General features: G+C 41.3%; 1 protein-coding gene across 1 annotated transcript in view; it reads right to left on the minus strand.

Annotated features, from left to right (window-relative positions):
* Positions 1 to 3,444: 3,444 nt before the first annotated feature.
* Positions 3,445 to 20,717, minus strand: part of ppfia2 (PTPRF interacting protein alpha 2) — a gene marked incomplete at both ends in the record, with an annotated part of 259,369 nt that continues 242,096 nt past the window's right edge. The window contains 8 exons of the mRNA XM_080754745.1: positions 3,445 to 3,503; positions 6,875 to 6,931; positions 7,954 to 8,110; positions 9,846 to 9,914; positions 12,507 to 12,682; positions 15,242 to 15,339; positions 16,240 to 16,415; positions 19,207 to 19,239. Coding sequence (XP_080610871.1) covers positions 3,445 to 3,503; positions 6,875 to 6,931; positions 7,954 to 8,110; positions 9,846 to 9,914; positions 12,507 to 12,682; positions 15,242 to 15,339; positions 16,240 to 16,415; positions 19,207 to 19,239 — 825 coding nt within the window. The remainder of the gene's footprint in view (positions 3,504 to 6,874; positions 6,932 to 7,953; positions 8,111 to 9,845; positions 9,915 to 12,506; positions 12,683 to 15,241; positions 15,340 to 16,239; positions 16,416 to 19,206; positions 19,240 to 20,717) is intronic.

A 20,717-nucleotide genomic window follows, 5' to 3' on the forward strand; every position in this document is an offset into this window, starting at 1 on the left:
TCATTGTCTTTGTCATTGCCAGCACAATGAAAAAATAAAACCGTATGTACAAAAATGGTTTTGGGAAAGGGGGACGGGATAGCATGAAGAATGTTCAAAGAGCAGCATATATATATTTTTTAATCTATGAACTACTAAATGAGAGGGCAGGGGCGTCTGCACAAACTCGGAATATTTGTTTTTCTTTTTTACATAGATGTGTATTTATATATATTTTAAAAAACGCCATATTTATATTCATTTACAGATAACCTACACAACTCCTGTAGAAGAAATACACAGTACATTATGCATCGACAAGTTACTGTACATGTAAAAGGTAGAAATGAAAATATAGCACCGGCATCTGGTGCCCACGTCATGGGGTGTCGTGGTGGGGGGCTTGGCTTATAGTAAAGAGAGGGCAGCTTGGCAGGAGAGACCCCTGACTAGACCTCCCACCCCACTCTCTCTTGTAACTGGGGATGGGAAGGGCTTCTTGGCAGTGTAGTGTCGACAGAATGTTTTTTTGTTCCCAGGCAAGTTGGCCCATCTTAGCAGCTCCGTGGTCAGGCTCCATTAAAACCGCACCTGTGATGGAGAGAAACAAGTGGGTGGCGAGGACAGAAGATCTCATCTCTGCTATGTATTCCAATTCAGTGGTTCTCAACCATTTCAGGCCGCGACCCCCAAAATAATCATATTTTACCTGGGGAGTCGAGGCATTACATTTTGTATAACACAGTTCTATTGTGAAAATAGCAGATCTACATGCTCACAAGTGAGCATACTTTATGTTGGTTTGTTTACTGTTGAGTGAGAAAACATCTGGGGACCCCCCAAAATAATTTGGGGACCCCGCTGGGGGTCCCGACCCAGAGGTTGAGAACCACTGTTCTAATTGACCATATTCCAATGGCGGGTGTTATGCTGTCACACTCGGGCGGGGGTGTTGATTAAGGGGAACGAGTTGCATTAGAGCCTATGCTGGATAGTTGATGTAGTGATGCACTCAAAGCTGCTTAAAGTGTAGGAGTAGTAAGGGCTCAGTGGATTAAGCAGCTTGATGTTATGACATTATTATGCGCTCGGCAGCTCATCGTCTGTTTATTAATCAGGTATTTCCCTAGATGAATGAATGGTTGGCAGTGATGACATGGTGGTTAACATCTGATTCATCATGTTGAGATATGTTCAACGTCTACTCGAGGATGGGGACCCAGTCAACAAAATGGGAGAGGACCTGTGATGTTCTGCCATACATTTTATTTCTGTTTTATCTATTAGTTTTTTAGTCATTAAGGTCCACAGAATGAGAGGCCTGCTCTGCCGGAAACATCGCGAAAAAAAGTTATGGCCATTTCTATATTCACTGTCCCATTGACTCCACTAGAAATAGTGAAAAGTGTTGAGTGAGACATCACTTTTTTCCACTTTTCACAGTTTTAGGGGGCCGAAATTTTGTCCAAGGAATGTTTTTCATGCAAAACAAATGCTTGCAATGGATTCAGAATCATGAAGAACCCCTAGTTTGACCCCTCACATGCTACTTACTTAAAGCAGATCCTTTTTCTTTTTTTAATATTTCTAGTGGAGTCAATGGGACAGTGAATATACAAATGTCCATAACTTTTTTTTCACGCTGTTTCCAGCAGAGCAGGCCTCTCATTCTGTGGACCTTAATGACCAAACTAATAGATATAACAGAAATAAAAAGTATGGCAGAAAATCACAGGTTCAACCCTATTCCTTGAGCTTTTGTGCTTGTGGGTCCCCGACTACATGGAGATGATATATTCCAGTGTTTCTCAACCACTGTGCCATAGACCTTTGGTGTGCCCTTTGAAATGTGAAAGTGAAGTCACAATTTAAGGACTTTTAAAACCTTTTTAATTCCTCAAGAAAGAAAAGAACAAAGGAAGACCAAAAGTAATCAACAAACTATATAAAAACTGGTAAAACATTGGCCAAATTGTAAAATAATATAAGAAATTGGCAAACATTTTGAAAATAGCCACACACGCCATATATCTAGGTGTGCCCTGGGATCTTTTTGCAATGAAAAGTGTGCCCTGGAAGAAAAAAGGTTGAGAAACACTGATATATTCTATTATCTGGTGTTGTGTTGGTCTTGTGTAGTCGTGTTGATGTTGTGTAGTCTACACAAGATCAAAACTGCACAACAACTACTCAACACAACATTACCACCTACACAACACCAACGCATAACAGTGTTAAAAGATTTCCACACAGGAAGAGACTGATGTGCCTAGTAATCTTACAATAAAGGCACAGAATCTGTGCAGTTCACGTATCTCGAACTGTCCCATCATCAACCGACTTCATACTTGGCACGCAAGTCGGCGCTGACCCAAGGGGCTTGAGTGCACTGCGTCGAGTCGGCAGCATAGGCAGTTCTCTATGTTGGTGTAAAAGGGACCCAGGCAGACGGATACAACGGGCATTACAAATCTGCGTGGGGCATGCATTCACAACTTGCATTCTTCATGACTTGCATCGTTCCCGATGGCCGGTCTAGTTATTTTTATATTAGAGGCGAGCATTAGGGAGGGGCTAGAGTTTTAACAGGCCTGACATTTTTAACCCGAACTGAGTTGAACCCTGAGCCCTACTTCGAGCTTGAACAAATAACCTAAACCTGAAAAGGAAACAAATGTTATTGGAAAGTCCGCGGCTCAAATTGAGAGAGAGAGATGATTTGCGAAGAGCTGTTCAGCACCGCACAGCGTGAATGCACACAAACACACACACACTAGTAGCAACACGCTACATCGAAAATGAAGTGTCGCTCCCTGTGTGAAAAGCCCTTTAATGTTGTGTATTTATATTGATATTCCAGGCCCGTACCTGTCATTTCATGTAATTTGCGAGGCAATGCCCACCATTCATGTTATGTCATTTGATTGGGTGATTCATAACTAATGCGCCACATCAATCACGCCCTGTCCTATTCCGCCATTCGCATACAACGGCCAGTGTAAATGTGTGTGTATTCGTAAATTGACTTGCAGTGCTTACATTGACTTTGCATGTAAGCACAACCAGAAAGACGTGAATGCAGTTTGCCCGGTTATCTAGCAAGGTAAAGCACAGCTCATCTAACGGAAAGAGATTCCAAAAGCTCACACTGAACGATTGTATACTTTGCTTTTAGTCCTTTTTTCTTTTTTGGGACAGACATGAAAGACAAGACATCGGTATATGAGGACCACGGCACACTGCTCGCCCTGCCTTTTCTTATCACCGCTACCTGGCAACGACACAGCAGACTCCTTGCCAAGCCGCAGACAAACGTGATTATCTGGGGAAACGAGTGACTCTGCTTTCTTTGATCTGCCGTCTGTGTTATTAGTGCGCTGCTGCACAGACACAGCACCCCTTTGGTTGTGTACGTGCAAGTGTTACATACAGCGTACAGTTATGAGGTCGCCCTCTCTCCTCCTCTCAGCAGGAATAGGTCCTCACCGTAGAGCTGTCCAGACGCTGCACTGCTGGGTTTCCAACTGTAGGGGGAGACAGAGATTATTAATCAAGCACACTCTTTACAAAAAAAAATCTAAAATAGGCCCACACTCTCAGGGCAGTGGTGTACTGTAAAGTAACTAAGTACATTTACTCAAGTACTGTAATTAAGTACAATTTTTGAGGTACTTTTACTTTACTGGAGCATTTCCAAATTTCTGTACTTTTACTTCTACTCCACTACATCTCGGAGACAAATATTGTACTCCACTACATTTATTTGAACACTTTAGGTTACTAGTTACTTTGTAGATTTTGATTATTATTGCAGAACATACATTAACCACTTCTGCCCTATTATATATTTCAGCCATTTGGAAAATGGCCGATCTACAAGCTCACAATGTGTCGACACATTGGCTATTTGATCGGCTATTTTCTAAAGATTTTTATACATTTGAAAACTTGTGAAATGGGACATTCTGCATAATGAGTACTCTCTACTTTTGTACTTTTACTCAACACAATTTTTTATTCTGGACTTTTACTCGTAACAGAGTATTTCTATCATTACTTTTACTTAAGTAACAAATGTGGGTACTTTTTCCACCACTGCTCAAGGGAACATTTCCTCTTTAACAGTTATCCATAGCGGTAAGGTAATATCATGGATACAGTGTTGATTTCGTTGACTAAAACTATGACGAAAAATGTTTGTCGACAAAGTTTTTTCAATGACGAAAACGAAATAAAAACGAAACTATGATGACTAAAACTAAGACTATTGTAAATATATTGACAAATTTGTCAACAAAATAAAAACTAGACTAAAACGTTAGGGGGGACTAGTCGAGAAGAGTCATTTTATGCTTGGTTGCAGATCTACAAGCTCACAAGTTGTGAGCTTGTAGATCGGCTATTTTCAGCGCGCAACCAAGTGTAAAATCAGTCATTATGATGCCATCAAGGCCTGCCAAAATACATTTTATGATATTTAGTCGACTAAAATTCAACTAAAACTAAAACTGTTCGGGTGACTAAATTATGACTAAAACTAAAAGTCATTTAATTCAAAAGACTATGACTAAGACCAAATCAAAATTTGCTGTCAAAAACAACACTGCATGGATGCACTGTAAAGACACATAGTTATCCATAGCGGTACAATCACGGCACACAGACACACATGGCTGGCCCTACACCGCCACGTCCACACACAGATGCACAACTGGGATTAGTTGTATTATCCACCCAGGCAACGATGCCATGGTACACGGCATCACACAATCAAAAGGATGTTTTAAATGTTGAGTGTCGGGACACACCAGCAACATGATCAGACCTTTTGTGCACAACACAAAGACCGGGGAGGAAAGACGCACAGGGAAGATTGTTTCAGTTTCAATGGGATTCACCTTGTTAAGAGCAGAACTCTGGTCAAAACGTATTTAAATTATGTACCACGACTAGGGCTCAGTATTGAAATTGGGTTCCAAGTAAGGACCGAATCCAAATAGCTGAGTACCCATACAAATAAATTAATTGATAAGAGTCCAGTATTTCTCTCATAAATAAAGCGTACAAGCTTCAACTTGTACTGTTTTCCATTGTGTTGAGATGGAATAAACATAATGAGATTACGGTTCTTAAAGTTGACATTTATTGATGTAAAATGTGTTTACATGGACAGTCAGCGGCTTTACTGATTTACTTTACTGCCAATATACACATTTAGTCATAGTAAATACTATTTACTTAATGCTAAAAAGAATGAAGATATTTTTGTTATTTGATTGTTTTTGTTGTTGTTGTTTATTTTTTTTTTACCTTTATAGAACCGAATTGGGGAATCGATGAAATCCTAACGATACTCATCCCTAATCATGACTCACAGTATGTCCATAATGCCAGGACAAATTTGGATGCACAAGCATAATTCTCTCCATAGACCGTCAGAGAATTTTGACCAGGGTCCTCTCCTTCAACAGTGGAGAGAGCTAGAGAGTGGGACGTGTTATGACAAACGGTGTCAGTGTTTATGTTAATGCGCTTTCGGCCTACGCAAAACCTCCTCCTGATGCGGGGCAACACAAAAACGGCACTCACATCAGTGCTTTCGCAGCTCTAGTCAATGTCTTGCAACGTCCACGGGTTGCACCAGCAAGAGGTAAGCATGGTTTCCTATCCCATAACTTGACCCCTAGCTTTGAGCACCAGGGTTTTACACCTGACCGTTTAAGAACTCTGCAAAAACCCACCCTAGGTGGGGTTGGCGATAGGGCCTTTCTGTGTGGAGTTTGCATGTTCTCCCCGTCTCTCCTAGGGTAGATGCCCTCATAAAAACATGCAGTAGTCCTGGTTTCTATACTACCTCCCCCTAGCCAGCCAGGTGCTCCCCAATTCCCCTGGCGCGGCAGGGGGTGAGCGGAAACCAGGACTACAGGTTAGGTAGTCGGCACTGGGTGAGAAAATGAGTTGCAAAACCGTGGGATAAAAATATTAGAGAAAGAAAAACACCCTTGGAGCAGGGTATTGAGGGATAGTAGAGAAATCAAAGTGTGTAAGAGGGAGAGAGAGAGGAAAGTTGGTGGTGAAAGAGAACAAAGAACAGAAGATACAGTATATACTGCATGGCAGGATGGTGGGGGCAGAGAGGGGTGTTTAAAGGAGAATTCCGGTCTAAATGGCTTTCTTAACTTTTTTTTTGTGTTGTTTTATCTCCCAAAAACTCGTCCAGGTGTTATTTTATGAAAATAGGCAATATTGTCCATTTTGGCCGACCCGCGACCACAGCCCACAGCGGGAGCAGCAAATACATGTCGGCTTATGCAAATAAGCTAACCCTAAACACGCTCTTGAGCGCTAACATGCAGCAGTGACCGCACGGGTTACGTCATTGTTGGGATTCTGCCATAAAACCAATCACGTTCTAAATCTCGTCTCGCGAGACTTCCAAATTTAATAGGATTCAGTAGTCTCGCGAGAAGAGATTTAGAACGCGACGTCTTTTTTACAAAAGAAAAAACGTGGGCTGTGGTCACGGGTCGGACAATAACACCTGGACAAGTTTTTGGGAGATAAAATAAAAACAAAACAAAAAAAGGTAAGAAAGCCATTTAGACCGGAATTCTCCTTTAACGTCTAGTGAAGCCTGATTCATACTTAGTTGCGTGCTGGCGTTGTGCACCGACCACAGCCGACCTACAAGCTTGCAACACGTTGTGAGCTCCTAGATCGGCTATTTTCGGCGCACACCACCATCCTACGGTGCAGCATATCTTTTCGGCACACCAAAAATAGTGAACCGGCTATTTTCGGCGCAACTAGTATAACTCAGGCTTAAGGCACACGGGGGGGCCAGAGGCAGTGACCTTCAGTCGGTGGGGGGGAGGGGGCTAGGGGCATAGCTGACCTTGAAACCAATCCAAATACATGTCGTCAGAACTGTCGTCCAGCGCCTCATAGAGGACTGCAGAGATAGCAGTGTCCCGGTGTCAAAGAGAACAAGAGACATTGTCAGAATGCTCCACACACACACACACAAGGTGAGGACCCCAGACCCCCACTCTGATAGTAACAAGTTCAACCACAGTGCAATAGGCTATATGCACAGCAGCCATATTGGAGAGAAGTTGGGTCTCTTCTAACTTCCTTTAAAGGTGTTACCAATGATACTAATGAAGGCTCGGTTCCATGTTCATGTTGTTCTCAAGGACCCCCATAACGCTGAGGGTTTACAAATGGACCCGTAATGGTTACACACCTTTTAAGGGGTCATTTGGAACCACAAGGGTCCCTGGACCACACTTTTGGACCCACTGGTGTAGCAGAGTGTTTCCAGTGAGCCAACATGCACAATATCCCCCAGCACCCACTCTGTTTGACCAGAATGGAACAGAGCCTTCGTTAGTATTACTGGTATACAGTATATGGTAACGCCTGTGAAGGAGGAAGAGACCCGACTTCCTCTAAAATGCCTGCTGTGCAATATAGCCTATTGGATGTAGAATGAAAAAGCCTTTACAACCCAAACGGAAAGAAAAAGACATGTAAGGCAGTGGTTCTCAACCTGTGGGTCGGGACCCCCTTGGGGGGTCCCCAGATGATTAACTTAATGTGCAATGTTGTTTTATCACTCAACTGTAAACAAACCAACATAACGTGAGGGTATCTGCACATTTCTAAAGTGACAATTTAAGGACTTTTTAATACCTCTATAATGAAAAAAAATAATATTGGAGAAATTGTCAAATATTAGAGGCAGACATTGTGAAAATAGCCGATCTACGCAAGGCGTTGTGAGCATGTAGATCTGCTATTTTCACAATAGAACCGTGTCGTACAAAATGTAACTCCTCAACTCTTAGTGCTCGTCGGGGGGGGGGGGGGGGTCCCCAGTTAAAATATGATTATTTTGGGGGTCGCGGCCTGAAAAGGTTGAGAACCACTGGTGTAAGGGACTTAAAGGTCCCGTGCAGGCTGGGAGCTCACCTTCCGGGGGCAGTCTTCTGTGACCCGAGGTGGTGGTGAGCCGGAAGCCGGCGGGGAGCGTCTCGGCCGATCCAGGCATCATGCTGATGCCGTGGACGTCCCGGGGAGGAAACTGTCTCCTCGTCCACGACGGGCCCCGGAAGTCATTGTCATCACACTGATGGAGCCAACAAGTGGTCGAAGATGTGGTGAAGAGGTGTTTTTAGGGAAAGGAATCTTACCCATTTAGGCCTAGAATTATTGAATGCTTTAACTATTATATAACTACTATAATAATAATACATACATGTATTATTTAATTATAGTTTTTAGGAAAGGTAAAAGTGCTGTAAGCATTATTTTTTCGCTACAGTGTTTGTTCAGTAAAGGCATCCTCGTCTCTCCAGCTCTCTCTAGTAAACCGAAAATACATTTTCAGGGGTGCCCCCTGGCCTACTGGTCCAGTCGCATACCACTTAGGCATTGCCACATAGGATGCCTGGCGGCGTCGCCAGGTTCGATTTCCGATCCAGACGACCTTTGCCGCGTGTCACTCCCCATCTCTCTCCCATTTCCTGTCAGTCTACTGTCCTATCAATAAAAGCCCAAAAACAAATCTTAAAAAAAATATATATATATATATATAAATAAACATTTTCAGGAGCACTCTGGTTTCATCCAATCTGGAGAGGGATTCCATTCATCACAAATAATTTTACTTCCAATTTAACTTGTTTATTCTATATCCTGTATGAGTTCTCTCTCATGACTGGATGATATCGCATCCCAACCTGAAAACTTATTTTCTTTTTAACAGTTTTACTGCCAGATATATTATTTATTGGGTCTGGTGCCAGCAAAAGCACCTTACCTTTGCGACGTTATAGACAAAGATGTATTCTTTTTTTTTTTAATTAATATTATTTTCTTTTCTCATTAAATAGATGTACTTTGGCTATACTGGCAGTAGAGGGCAGCCTCATGCAAGAATTAATGTGAAATAGCCGTGGTCGGCTCCCATCCGTCCAGGCCACTAAATCGCTACAGAGCAATAGACCCAGAGAAAATAACAAGGAAGTGTTTTGTTACTCCATTGATGCTAACGTCCAGTGGGTTTTTGAGAGCACTATTACGGGAGATGTGTTAACGGTACACACCCGCGCGACCCCTCATCAGTTTACAGACATCAAAACAAGGTACAAAAGAACGAGCCAAAGAACGTACTATTGGCGGCGCGCCGCCGTGAAAAATGGGGCCAACGGGAACGTCCAAAGCGGTAAAAGAGTTAATAAAAAACAGGAGTTATTGAACACTACACTGTAGCAATAATTACAATGAGAATATATTCAACACATTTTAGCACAACATTTATAAAGAGTTGCCACTTATGTGGTTTGGTTTATGACTAAAGACAGACTGCTCGACTATCCAGTGCAAGGGTCTTCAACAGGGGGTCCGGGACCCCTAGGGGGTCCTCAGAGTTACTATGGGGGATCCTCCAAATCTTTGAGTGATAGAAACCCTTTTCTCCTTTTTTTATATTAACCCCTCGAAAAACCCTAGCGTCCATAATAGCCAAAAATAGCACACAGGTTTGGTGTAGAGGGGGAAAAGAGCAGACTAGGTACTTAGTGAAAGGTCAGGTTTATTCAATATCGATGGTTCAAGTAGTTAAATATCTGAAAAATACAAATGGACATGAATCCAAAATATGCTATGATTGTGCTGTCAAATAATGAAACTATATTGAATTATGAAAAGGTTGTGGGGGTCCCTGCTTCATCTCTCTCTCTCAACTAAAACATTGAAGACCCCTGATCAAGTGGATAAATAGGTTGAAAACCATGAAATGGGTTGACAGCTAGGTGTGAATGTGCACATTAACACAGTCAGGTGAACGTGCCAGCTCTCACCTCATCCAGTCGTCTCTCGGTGCCCAGCGCCAGCAGGTTGTTGTACTCTCGCTCCATAATCTGACGTGCCTGGGAGGGGAATACACACAGTCTACTGTGAAGGAGGCTGGGGCTGATGGGAGTGATGTTACTGTATTTGGCTAGAATCTTGTCATGCCCATAATCTACTTCACTGTTTCCTAAACAGTGGGTCAGACTCTGGACCCTTTTTGTGGGTCACACAGACACATTCTTATGAGTCACGACTTGAGTAAAAATCCAATTATATATATATTATATACACACACACAATTTGTATTTATTTATTTCCATCAAATGCTTCACTCAGTGGTTTTCTAATAGATGAGAGATACAGACATTAAAGGAAAATTCCAGAATAAAACATATCCCCCCCTTAATCAGCCTTTTATCACGTATGTACATACCTTGTATGATGGATTTCGGTCATAGTGGTCGATTTTCCATACAACCCAGGACTCCTCCAGATCCCTCCCCACAGCCAAAACGGGGGTAATTTGCAGTCCTCCAAAAGCGCTATTTTTCACTGCTCCAAATGCACTTTTTTCTTCATAAATCTTCTATTTATAGTTCCAAGAGAGCCAGTAATCCACTGTTTTGTCGCGGCTTCTCTCGTCGGAGGAATGGCCGTTGTTTACATTCCCAATACTAGCACTCAGAGAAGAAGAATGAAGTCTCGCCGTCTCGCGTGATTTCCGCGTCCCTTTTAGCTTCATTTTATTTAGCGCAAATGAAAGCTTTCTCCTGGAGTTATTACAGCCAGTATATACACAACAAGGCATCGTGGTATATATACCAGTAAGACTCCCTAATCGGGAGATAAGCGACCGTTGGTCGCTTATCTCCACAAATAGGCCAAAAGTTTGTTTTACCAATTATTACACTCTATGTGAACATTTACATCAACAAATCCCAAGTACTATGCAAAACGACCCATTTCAAGTTTTTAATGTACAACAATATTTAGAAAATAGGTCTACAAGCTGACAGTCCTCGTCCCTTATATTCCCATAGGTTATATGGAGATCTCAGTGTTTGTCAGTCCTTGTTCATTTATGCCCATATATGGACATCTCTATATCTACTGTAACAGTCCTTGTCCCTTTATGCCCATATATGGAGATCTCTTAACTGTAAGTCCTTGTCCCTTTTATGCCCATATATGGATATTCCTGATGTCATCAGTATATGAACATATATGGGCTTTCTGATATGCCCATATATGGAGATCTCTTAACTGTAAGCCCTTGTCCCTTTTATGCCCATATATGGATATCCCTGATGTCATCCGTATATGCCCATATATGGGCTTTCTAATATGCCCATATATGGAGATCTCTGTATCTCCATATATGGGTATAAAAGGATACTTCAGGTCTGACATCAGGTTTGTTTATATTGGGTTGCTAGGTTTGACATCACAAACTCTATGGGCCATCTGACCTAGAAATCTATATTTGGGCATAGATGACTCATCGTGACCTCATCACACGTCGACCGCACGTGTGACGTGCGGTCGACCGCACGTGTGACCGACGGACGGCCGGTGGAGGTTTTCATACTAAACTGCGACCTTACGGTCGCAATAAAAAATAAGGAAGCAGAATTCTATTACCGTATTTGTTTTTATTTTCCTCAAGACATTTCTTCGATTTTATTTATTATTTATTCATGGAATTACTTACAAAATAACTTTGACATGTATTTATTATTTGTAAACAATGTAGGCTACAATATAAACACAAAATAATCGTATTTTCCTCAAGACATTCTGCAATGCCTCACCAAATAAACTTTAGGTAAAAATTACCTCACGACCACAGAAACGTGTCTTTTTATTTTTCTTCTCATTCCTTTTACTAGATTCTACCGATCAACATACTAACTAGATTGTATTCTTCTACTTTATATATTTTTTTTAAATGTATACCACGATGCCTTGTTGTGTATATAGGCCTACTGGCTGTATTATAATAATAATAAATATATATTCATGTAAATAAGTTAAACTAAAAGTCTAGGACCCGGCAATCTCGCGAGACGGACGAGACTTCATTCCTGTTCTCTGGATGTAAACAACACCATTTCAGGATGTGGAATGCTGTTAGGGGATTAGCTGCGGGCTACAACGTCATTTGGAACTATAAATAGATGATTTATGAAGAAAAAAGTAACATTGCAGTGGTGAAAATTAGCACTTTTGGAGGACTGCAAATTACCCCCGTTTTGGCTGTGGGGAGGGATCTGGAGGAGTCCTGGGTTGTATGGAAAATCGACCACTATGACAGAAATCCATCATACAAGGTATGTACATATGTGATAAAAGGCTGATTAAGGTATATATATGTTTTATTCTGGAACTTTCCTTTAAGGAGTTGATACTTCACTGGACAGGCTACCAGAGTAACAAGCAGACACATCGTTTGGTTGTGGATTTCAGGGACACTCCACTTTCAGGGACAATGAATGTCTAAACTGACCCTTACAAGTCTGTAACTTTGACAGTGTACAAATGTGTACCAAATGTGTACACATTGGTTCCATTTGTACACTGTCAAAGTTAAGGGGAAGACCTTCAAATGTCAAAGTTTGAGAACCACTGGCCTATGTTAATGCCAAGTGTCTGGGAGAGGCTATGCATACCTGAGTGTTTTGGTTTGGGATCTGGAGTACCAACGCCAGGCTGGTGTAATCGAAGTTGTCGTCGAGGGCGACCAGGGCTCCATGAACGCCGCTCTCAAACAGGATGTTGGCGTACTCCCTCAGACCTATGCTCTGGACCCATCGGATCACCCGCTCATTACTCCATACCAGCACATCTGCACAGCAGGACATAGATGTGAGTTAGATGCAGGGACGTGCAGAGAATGTTGGAGAGGCAGGGGCAGAAATTCCCTTAAAGGGCACTTTTGGCCCCCCAAAAAATAGCTGATGTACAAGCTTGCAACGCATCGCGCTGCGACGTGTTGTAAGCTTGTAGATCAGCTATTTTCGGGGCGCTACCCCACACTCTTTAGCTACTGGAGATGCAGGTACGACATGGATTTCTGGACTAGGGATGCGGTATCGGTACTCGCGGTATCGGTACTCGTGCCGATACAACCCTATTTTGTTGTACTCGTACTCGCCCGATACTTCTGACGGCAGCGGCCGATACCGAACAGGGGCGTCACAAGGGGGAGAAAAGTGGGACTGGGTTACTGGGGCTCAAGGTGAAAGCCAGGGCCTTAATTATTTTACACTTTTGCTATTGAAAAATAGCAGATATGCAAGCTCACAGTGCCGCACTGCAAGCTTGCAGATCTGCTATTTTTTAAATACCCCATGAAGAACATTCATACTGGTAATTGTGGTCACGATGACCCACAGCGGGTGCACGCTGAACGGAGTGAACGCTGGCATTCAGCGGCAGCAGGCTGTCTGTCTGTCTGTCTGCTGCTTCAACATGAGTAGGCCTACATTGAGTGATTTAGCAGCATCATTCATCATTCATTAATCTTAAAACTTGCTACGATGCAAAGTTTGTCTGAGTGCTTTGCCTTTGATGGAGAAATCAAATCCAAAAAAGGCGACTGGATGTGAATCACTCACTCATTACCTCGGCAGCTCGGCTCGAGCCTGTTGCATCAGTGTGATCCGCTCATCTGAAGAATAATCCATTTTGAGGTGAGATTTTGAGAACATGGAGAAAGTAGTCTCAGTCATAAGTTGGCTGCGAATGCCATAAATAATGGTTTAAAGTAGGCTTAACAGTGATGAGAGATGAGCGAGATGAGAGAGGTCGCTTAACGAGAGGAGTCCTGTCAGTCCAGCTGCGCTGCGGTGCGGTGACCTAGTTTTACGTCTTTCACTGGTGATGTAATCAATTATTTTGGAGCAGATTCCAATAGTATAAACATTATTAAAAGGCTTTCATATACTCTTGATATCTTTTTCAAATGAGGTTTAGCCTAATTGAAATGTGCTAGATTTTGGCTATTTTCTGCTTGTTAATATCAATAAATAAATTCATCAATTAATTTTCGGTTATCCGAATAGGTTTCAAAATTGTCGTGTACATGTCAGTGAAATTAGTCGCTAGGAACATCCCTAATTTTAAGATTTGTGAGGATGACAACACATTGTTTTGTATTATTAATTGTACTCGTATCGGTACTCGGTATCGGCGAGTACTCACAATGAAGTACTTGTACTCGTACTCGGTCAGCAAAAAAGTGGTATCGGGACATCCCTATTCTGGACAAATTCTTTCAAAGCAAAAGTGCAACGTTCAAGTTCAGGAGAATTTGGAAAAGGGAAATTCTCCTGAATGCTGCCTGTGAAAACTGCATTCATGGTCTGGAGAGGGCACCTTTTTACAGGTAAAAGGGCAGGGGCTCAAGCCCCCTTTGATGTCTATGTGCCTGGTTAGATTAGATGTCCAAGAAGAGCACAATACTGACCGTGATACTGAACACGATACTGACATTATTTGAGTTAGATGTCCAAGTTAAAGGAGCTATAGTCAACTTTTTCTTGAAAAATGGATGCTAAAATAAAAATGTTTCGAAAATATTTTATAAAAAGAATAAGCTTCATATATGTGTTTCTATTCAAAAAGTACCACAAAAAGCGTAAAATAATGATGAAATAATAATTTTGGCCATTGTCAGGCCGACACTTTGTTTACATTCTAGTCTATAGACTAGGATGTAAACAAAGTGTCGGCCCTACAATGAAAAAGTTGACTATAGCTCCTTTAATATTGCATCAAAATCAATTTAATCGCTTTTTTGTTTGTTGGTTTTTACTCCTTTTTTCCTCTCCAGTTTAGTCGTCATGCCAATTGATTCCTCCCCACACACACTGGGGCCTTTTCCACCCAGAACCAGTGCCGTTCAACTTTCTTGGAACCTTGGTTAATTCTTGCGAACCGGCCGCGAACCGGCTTGCGTTTCCACCAGATTGAATCAGAGGAACCAAGGATTTTGTGGCTCCCGTTCCGAACAAACTTTTACGGTTCGGAACCAACTCGGTTCTCGTGGAAAAGCTCACCTCTGGTTCAACCCATAGGCGGGAGAAAGAACCCAAACCGGTTCTTCGCCGGTCGAAAAGCGCCCACTGTGTTGCGGTGGGCAGGCACTTTGGCACTGAGCCACCCAAGTACCTCAGTTTAATCACTTTAACCCTATATACATTGTCTATTTTCAAAAACTCTTGAAAAGATATGAAACAATTTTGAAACATTTTAACAAAATGAATATAATAATGTGGGGGTTAATTTGTCATGAAAAGGTTTGAGAGCCACTGCCCTAAATGACAGCCAATTGAAGGGAGTGGATTACTGTAAAATTCATCTTAACTGTTGGTCATCGCATGGTAAATACTCACGTACATACCCCTCAAATCATGTTGACTGTGCTCTCTGCGTCTCTCCAACTCCTTCCTGTCATAGTTGAGCTTCTTCAGACACATGATTCCATACTGTAAACTTGTCCTGATGACACAAAGACACACACAGTTACCTGATTGCTTAATCCAAGTACCCCAATTTAATCAAGTCGAAAATGGCCTGACATCGGTCTATATAAGAAAATGCTATCTAAATTACATGTATGGTCATTGAAGGTAGGCATTGAGGGTAGGCAAGCCCTCATTTGTGGAACTGTCTAGATGCTTCACTTAGGACATCACTATCTTTGGCAATATTTAAGAAACATCTAAAGCAATATCTTATTTCTTCCTTACTGTAGTCCACATGATATAGTTTACTTTAGCTGCTCCCCTTGTTGTATTCTTTTGTATTGTTATTATTGAACTTCTGTTAATTCTGTTAAAGGAGCTATAGTCAACTTTTTCTTGAAAAACGGATGCTAAAATAAAAATAATGTTTCGAAAATATTTTATAAAAAAATAGCTTCATATATGTTTCAATTCAAAAATTACCACAAAAAGCGTAAAATAATGATAAAATAAACATTTTGGCCATTGTCGGGCCGACACTTTGTTTACATCCTAGTCTAACACTATCAAAGAATAGACTAGAATGTAAACAAAGTGTCGGTCCGACAATGGCCAAAATGATTATTTTATCATTATTTTACACTTTTTGTGGTAATTTTTTAATTGAAACACATATATGAAGCTTATTTTTTTATAAAATATTTTTTCGAAACATATTTATTTTAGCATCCGTTTTTCAAGAAAAAGTTGACTATAGCTACTTTAATTAATGACCTCTTCCAATAAGGAAAGGATTCCAAATAATCCTGCTGGCTTCTTCCTTTCCTCGCACAGTATTTTGTTTTCCATGATATTGTTCAATTTTGTGCTAATAAACTCAACTAAACCAAGTGCTATGGGCTTTAGGCTCAGTCTTCAGGTGAAGCATTATTACCTGTGGAAGCTGTCCACCATTTTAAGGTGCACCCTCAGATCCTTCTTGGTCAGGTGGTCCAGCATGCGGGCGTCCACCAGGCACTCCATGAAGTAGCTGCGATACTGAGGTAGTCCAAGACTGGGCAGCCACTCGTTCCCTATCCACTCATGGTTCATGTCACCATAAGCTAGAGTCTGGCCAAATACATGGCAGAGCACAGGTGGCAAAATGTTAACGGAAGACCTTAATACGATATGTGCCTTTTATAGCGCCACCAGGAGGCCAACATAGGTAAAACACATTCTTTGCTATTACTCCATCAGATTTTCTTCAACAATCACGCAAATCAGTGCACAGTATCTCTATAGTCATGTGATCAAGCCCGACCTGTCCGATATTTCATATTCCATCCTACAGTAATTGCCCTCCCTTTCTGAACATAATGCCTCAAATCATGAACGCAGCTTGCGATTACCGTGAAATCTGCCCCACATATTCCCACTAGGTCAAGGAACAAATGCCACCCTTTTCACATTGGCCTGTTATAGCGCTACCAGTAGGTAGACATTTGCAAAACACATTTTTGGAACACAATGCCTCAACTCGCATGCATGCAGCTTCCAATTGCCGTGAAAGGTGAGGAAGACATGCCACCCGACCCTTGGATCTGGTCAAATAAACAAAATAGTATGGGTAGGTACAACCTGGCATTACAATGAATAGAGCATACAAAAAAAGATTATGAACTCAATATTTTAGAAAGCTAATGTTATAACCCAGCTAGCAGAGTAATGGTGGTGGGCTGTCACTGGCCCAAAAAAGACCAATTTTCCCCGGCAGCTACCCCAGCGGCTCAATGTAGGCCTTTGGGGCTTTGTTATTTACATGAATGACTCAGCCTTTTGATTATGTGACAAGAAAGGCAATGTTAATAACACTACTTCACACAGAGGCTGACAGGATTACTGTTATAGCGCCACCATGAGGCTTGAAAAATTAGAAGTGGCATTTCTTCCATGGCCTCATGGGAATGTGTGCGTGCACCTTTCCACCAAAATTGCACGCAGCGTTCACGATTTGAGGCATTTTGTTCAAAACGGACCAATCCTGCAAACTTTGGAAGCCAATCTTAGCCAATCTGGGTGGAATATGCAGGTAAATTGCCCTCCCTAGAGGCCAAGGAAAAACATTTGCCCTGCATTTTTCACATCTGCCTTTTATAGCGCCATCAGCAGGTCGAGTTTTGCAAAACAGTTTTTGGAGAAAAAAAAAATCTCAAATCATGAATGCAGCGTCCGATTGACATGTAAGGCCAAACAAGACATGGCACCCATGATACATTTTCGCTGTTCTTCCAACTAGATTTGGAAAGTGCAATGTGATGGTGCCAGATCATTGTTACATTTGTTGACTAAGACTAAAGACTAAGTCGAATAAGATTTTGATCTAAATCTAAGTCTAAGACTAAATGGAATTAAACCCAAATTCATCTTTTATCTTTACATTTGAGTATGTAGGCACTTATCTGTTCTTTTAAAATCTTGTTGGTTTTGCACAGAGAGTAGTAGACAGTGTCAGATGTGATTGATACTGTTACTATATTATTTGCAGAGCAGAGATTGTGTATCTGGCAGTGGCACTGTGACACACACTAGGCATTGTAGCCTACTGTACATTAAGGTGCAATGGCATTACAGCCAAGATGGTGTTTTGTTTATTATTTTTTGAGAGATTTTGACAGAATTGCACTGTATTTTTCTGAATCTTTTTGATATCGCACTGACTGAGTAACAGACAGTGGAAAAGATTACTTGCTCAGAGTCTCATGGTTATATTTCGCCTAAAATACTTATCCTAAAAGACTAAGACTAATCCCAAAAGACTAAGACTAAAAGACTAAAACTAGACTAAGACTAAAATGTTTTGATATTTAGTCAACTAGACTAAGACTGGACTAAAACAATTTCAGAAGACTAAATCGGACTAAGACTAAATTGTATGATTTAGTCTTAAGACTAAGACTAAAACTAAATCAAAAGTGGCTGACAAAATGAACACTGCGCCAGATGCTATGTTACTCTAGCCTAGCTGAAGGAGTTTGTCTGTCAAGGCGTGTAATCACGCGCAATAGTCATCACCTATGGGCTGAAGTCCAGACTGATCTGTGAGGAACTTTTGTGAACCCGCGTGATCACATTTAAATCTTACCCACAGTTAACAGGAATGCTTCATTTTGCTAGAAACAGAATGGAAATAAATGTCCCTTACCTGAGCCTAGCGCCACAATTAAGGCCCATTCCCACTGGGCCAGATAACAGATAAAAAAATCTCTTTCTCCAGATATTTTTCCATTCAAAGTAGATGGTAGATACAGGTAAAAAAAAACATCTGCCACAGATAAAAGAAATATCTGTGGCAAATATGTTTTATATCTGTATCTACCATCCACTTTGAATGTAAAAATATCTGGAGAAAGAGATTTTTTTTATCTGTTATCTGGCCCAGTGGGAATGGGCCTTTAGAGGTAAATATTTTTAAAAGTATAATCATTTGTTTAATATTAACTAGTGTAGGTAGTTCTGTGGCCTACTCGCAGTGTGCACAAAATATTTGGCAGAAATTGGTCCAGTGGTTTGCAAGATTAGCTGTGGATACACAGACAGACATACAGTACACTCTTCTGGATCTTTCTCCTATAGAGCTACCCCATAACAAACTATGAACATTTGTGTATTGGACATGATTGCAAACTATGGACTCTTTTCACTGGAGATATTTTGACAGGTAAACAAAGTATAAGGTTGTGGGTGTTTCATGTATGTCTCTGTATTGCAAACATGACATTAACTGCACAATAGCTGTCCATGCTGGCACACCGTAACATTTAAGAAACATGTTATATCACAGTGCCTTACTTTGTGTTTACCTGTAAAAAAGAAAAGTCTGCTATGAAAAGGATCTATTCAGTACAGGAAATCGCCTTACCTGTGCCCAGCTTCCCTCCTCAGAATCTGACTTCTGTTGGCAAAGAAAGAATATACATGAGAGTTCATTTGACTAACAGGGAAACAAAAACCTTGCTTTCCCAGAATTTGTCCTACTGTAATTAGTAGACATTACAGTGTGTTATACCAATGCCTGTGGTTATGTTCCAAATTGTCCACTATGTTTGAGTCTGTATTGCATTTGACAGCTCTCGCCACTCCCAGACCGATTGGTCAAAGTCTTAGAGGCTTAGACTGAAAAAACAAATGGCTTTGGTCTGGCATTTAAGATCACATTAACAATTATGCTTCTGGGTTACCAACTGCAGTAGTAATGAATCTTCACTTCCAGACTCACTTCGCCCTGATATAGATCTTAAAACTGATGTATAGCTTTCTTTTGTTATCAGTAATATGGTCACTGTCCTGACAGGTATGATAAATAACATACATTTTCAGACATAGTGCAGCAACAATGGATCTGACCCAGATCTATAACAACGTTTGCAGCATATTCACAATCCAGGAGCGCAAGCTGCAACGTAACTGCATTCAATCCCCTACACTTCTATGCCAGATCACAGGTCTTATGGAGAAATAAGGAAAGTTTCTTCTTAACCCCCTGAGAAATTCTAAGAAACAAACTAAAGCCTTTTAATATGGATGAAGGCATTCCGGAACAGCCTGTGGGAGTTGGATGCAATTTGAGGGAAGGAGAGCTTTCTTCCATTTGGAATGTGAATTGCTCTCCAGGGGTAGTAATGCGTTATCGCCTCAACCTTGGCGTGGTCTGACAGATTGCATTTGGTTTGTAGACTGGCTGCTATAGCGCTATGCTCCTGCTTAGCGAGAACCAATCACCACTCACCATCTCTCTGACGACGGTACAGAATTGGTTGTTAGCTTTGTTGTCCCTGAGCCCTTGACACTTTCACTCGTATACAGGCTCAGAGTGGAGCCACATTGAAGATAAAATCTACTGTTTAATAAAACAGCGGCGACAGCTTCAAAATAATGTCTCTAGAGATAATAGCAACAGTTGTGACATTATGAAATGCAGTCAATTTGAATGTCAAAATATTGCACCTTCCTTTTGAGCTCATGGTCTGAACAATGGTTTGATTTAAGGATGATAGTTGTTAGATGTACGCTAATGTTGGAGGGTACATTATCACACTGGTTATATATATCCATGTTTGTATGGATGTGCAGCACAGATTAGAATGTTTGCTTGGCTTTGACCGCTAATAACCTTTTGAAAGGACGCATTAGACTAAGCATCATCGCATCCCGGGGATGCATACAACTCTATCCTTTCTGCTATCAGTTATTTCACTGCACCAGCTGAGCTGCATGTGGTGGAGTCTCCACAGCTGTGCGTTCTGGCATTATTGATGAGATGATTGAGAACATCTTGTAAATCCATGCTTCTGTCCTTTATTAACTGCATACAAGTAGCTATTTGCCACCATTTGTTTAAAGTCCTTTGTGACGTTTTCACCGTTGATACAT

Source organism: Nannobrachium achirus (genome assembly GCF_963921795.1).
Source record: "Nannobrachium achirus genome assembly, chromosome: 23".
Classification (NCBI taxonomy): Eukaryota; Metazoa; Chordata; class Actinopteri; order Myctophiformes; family Myctophidae; genus Nannobrachium; species Nannobrachium achirus.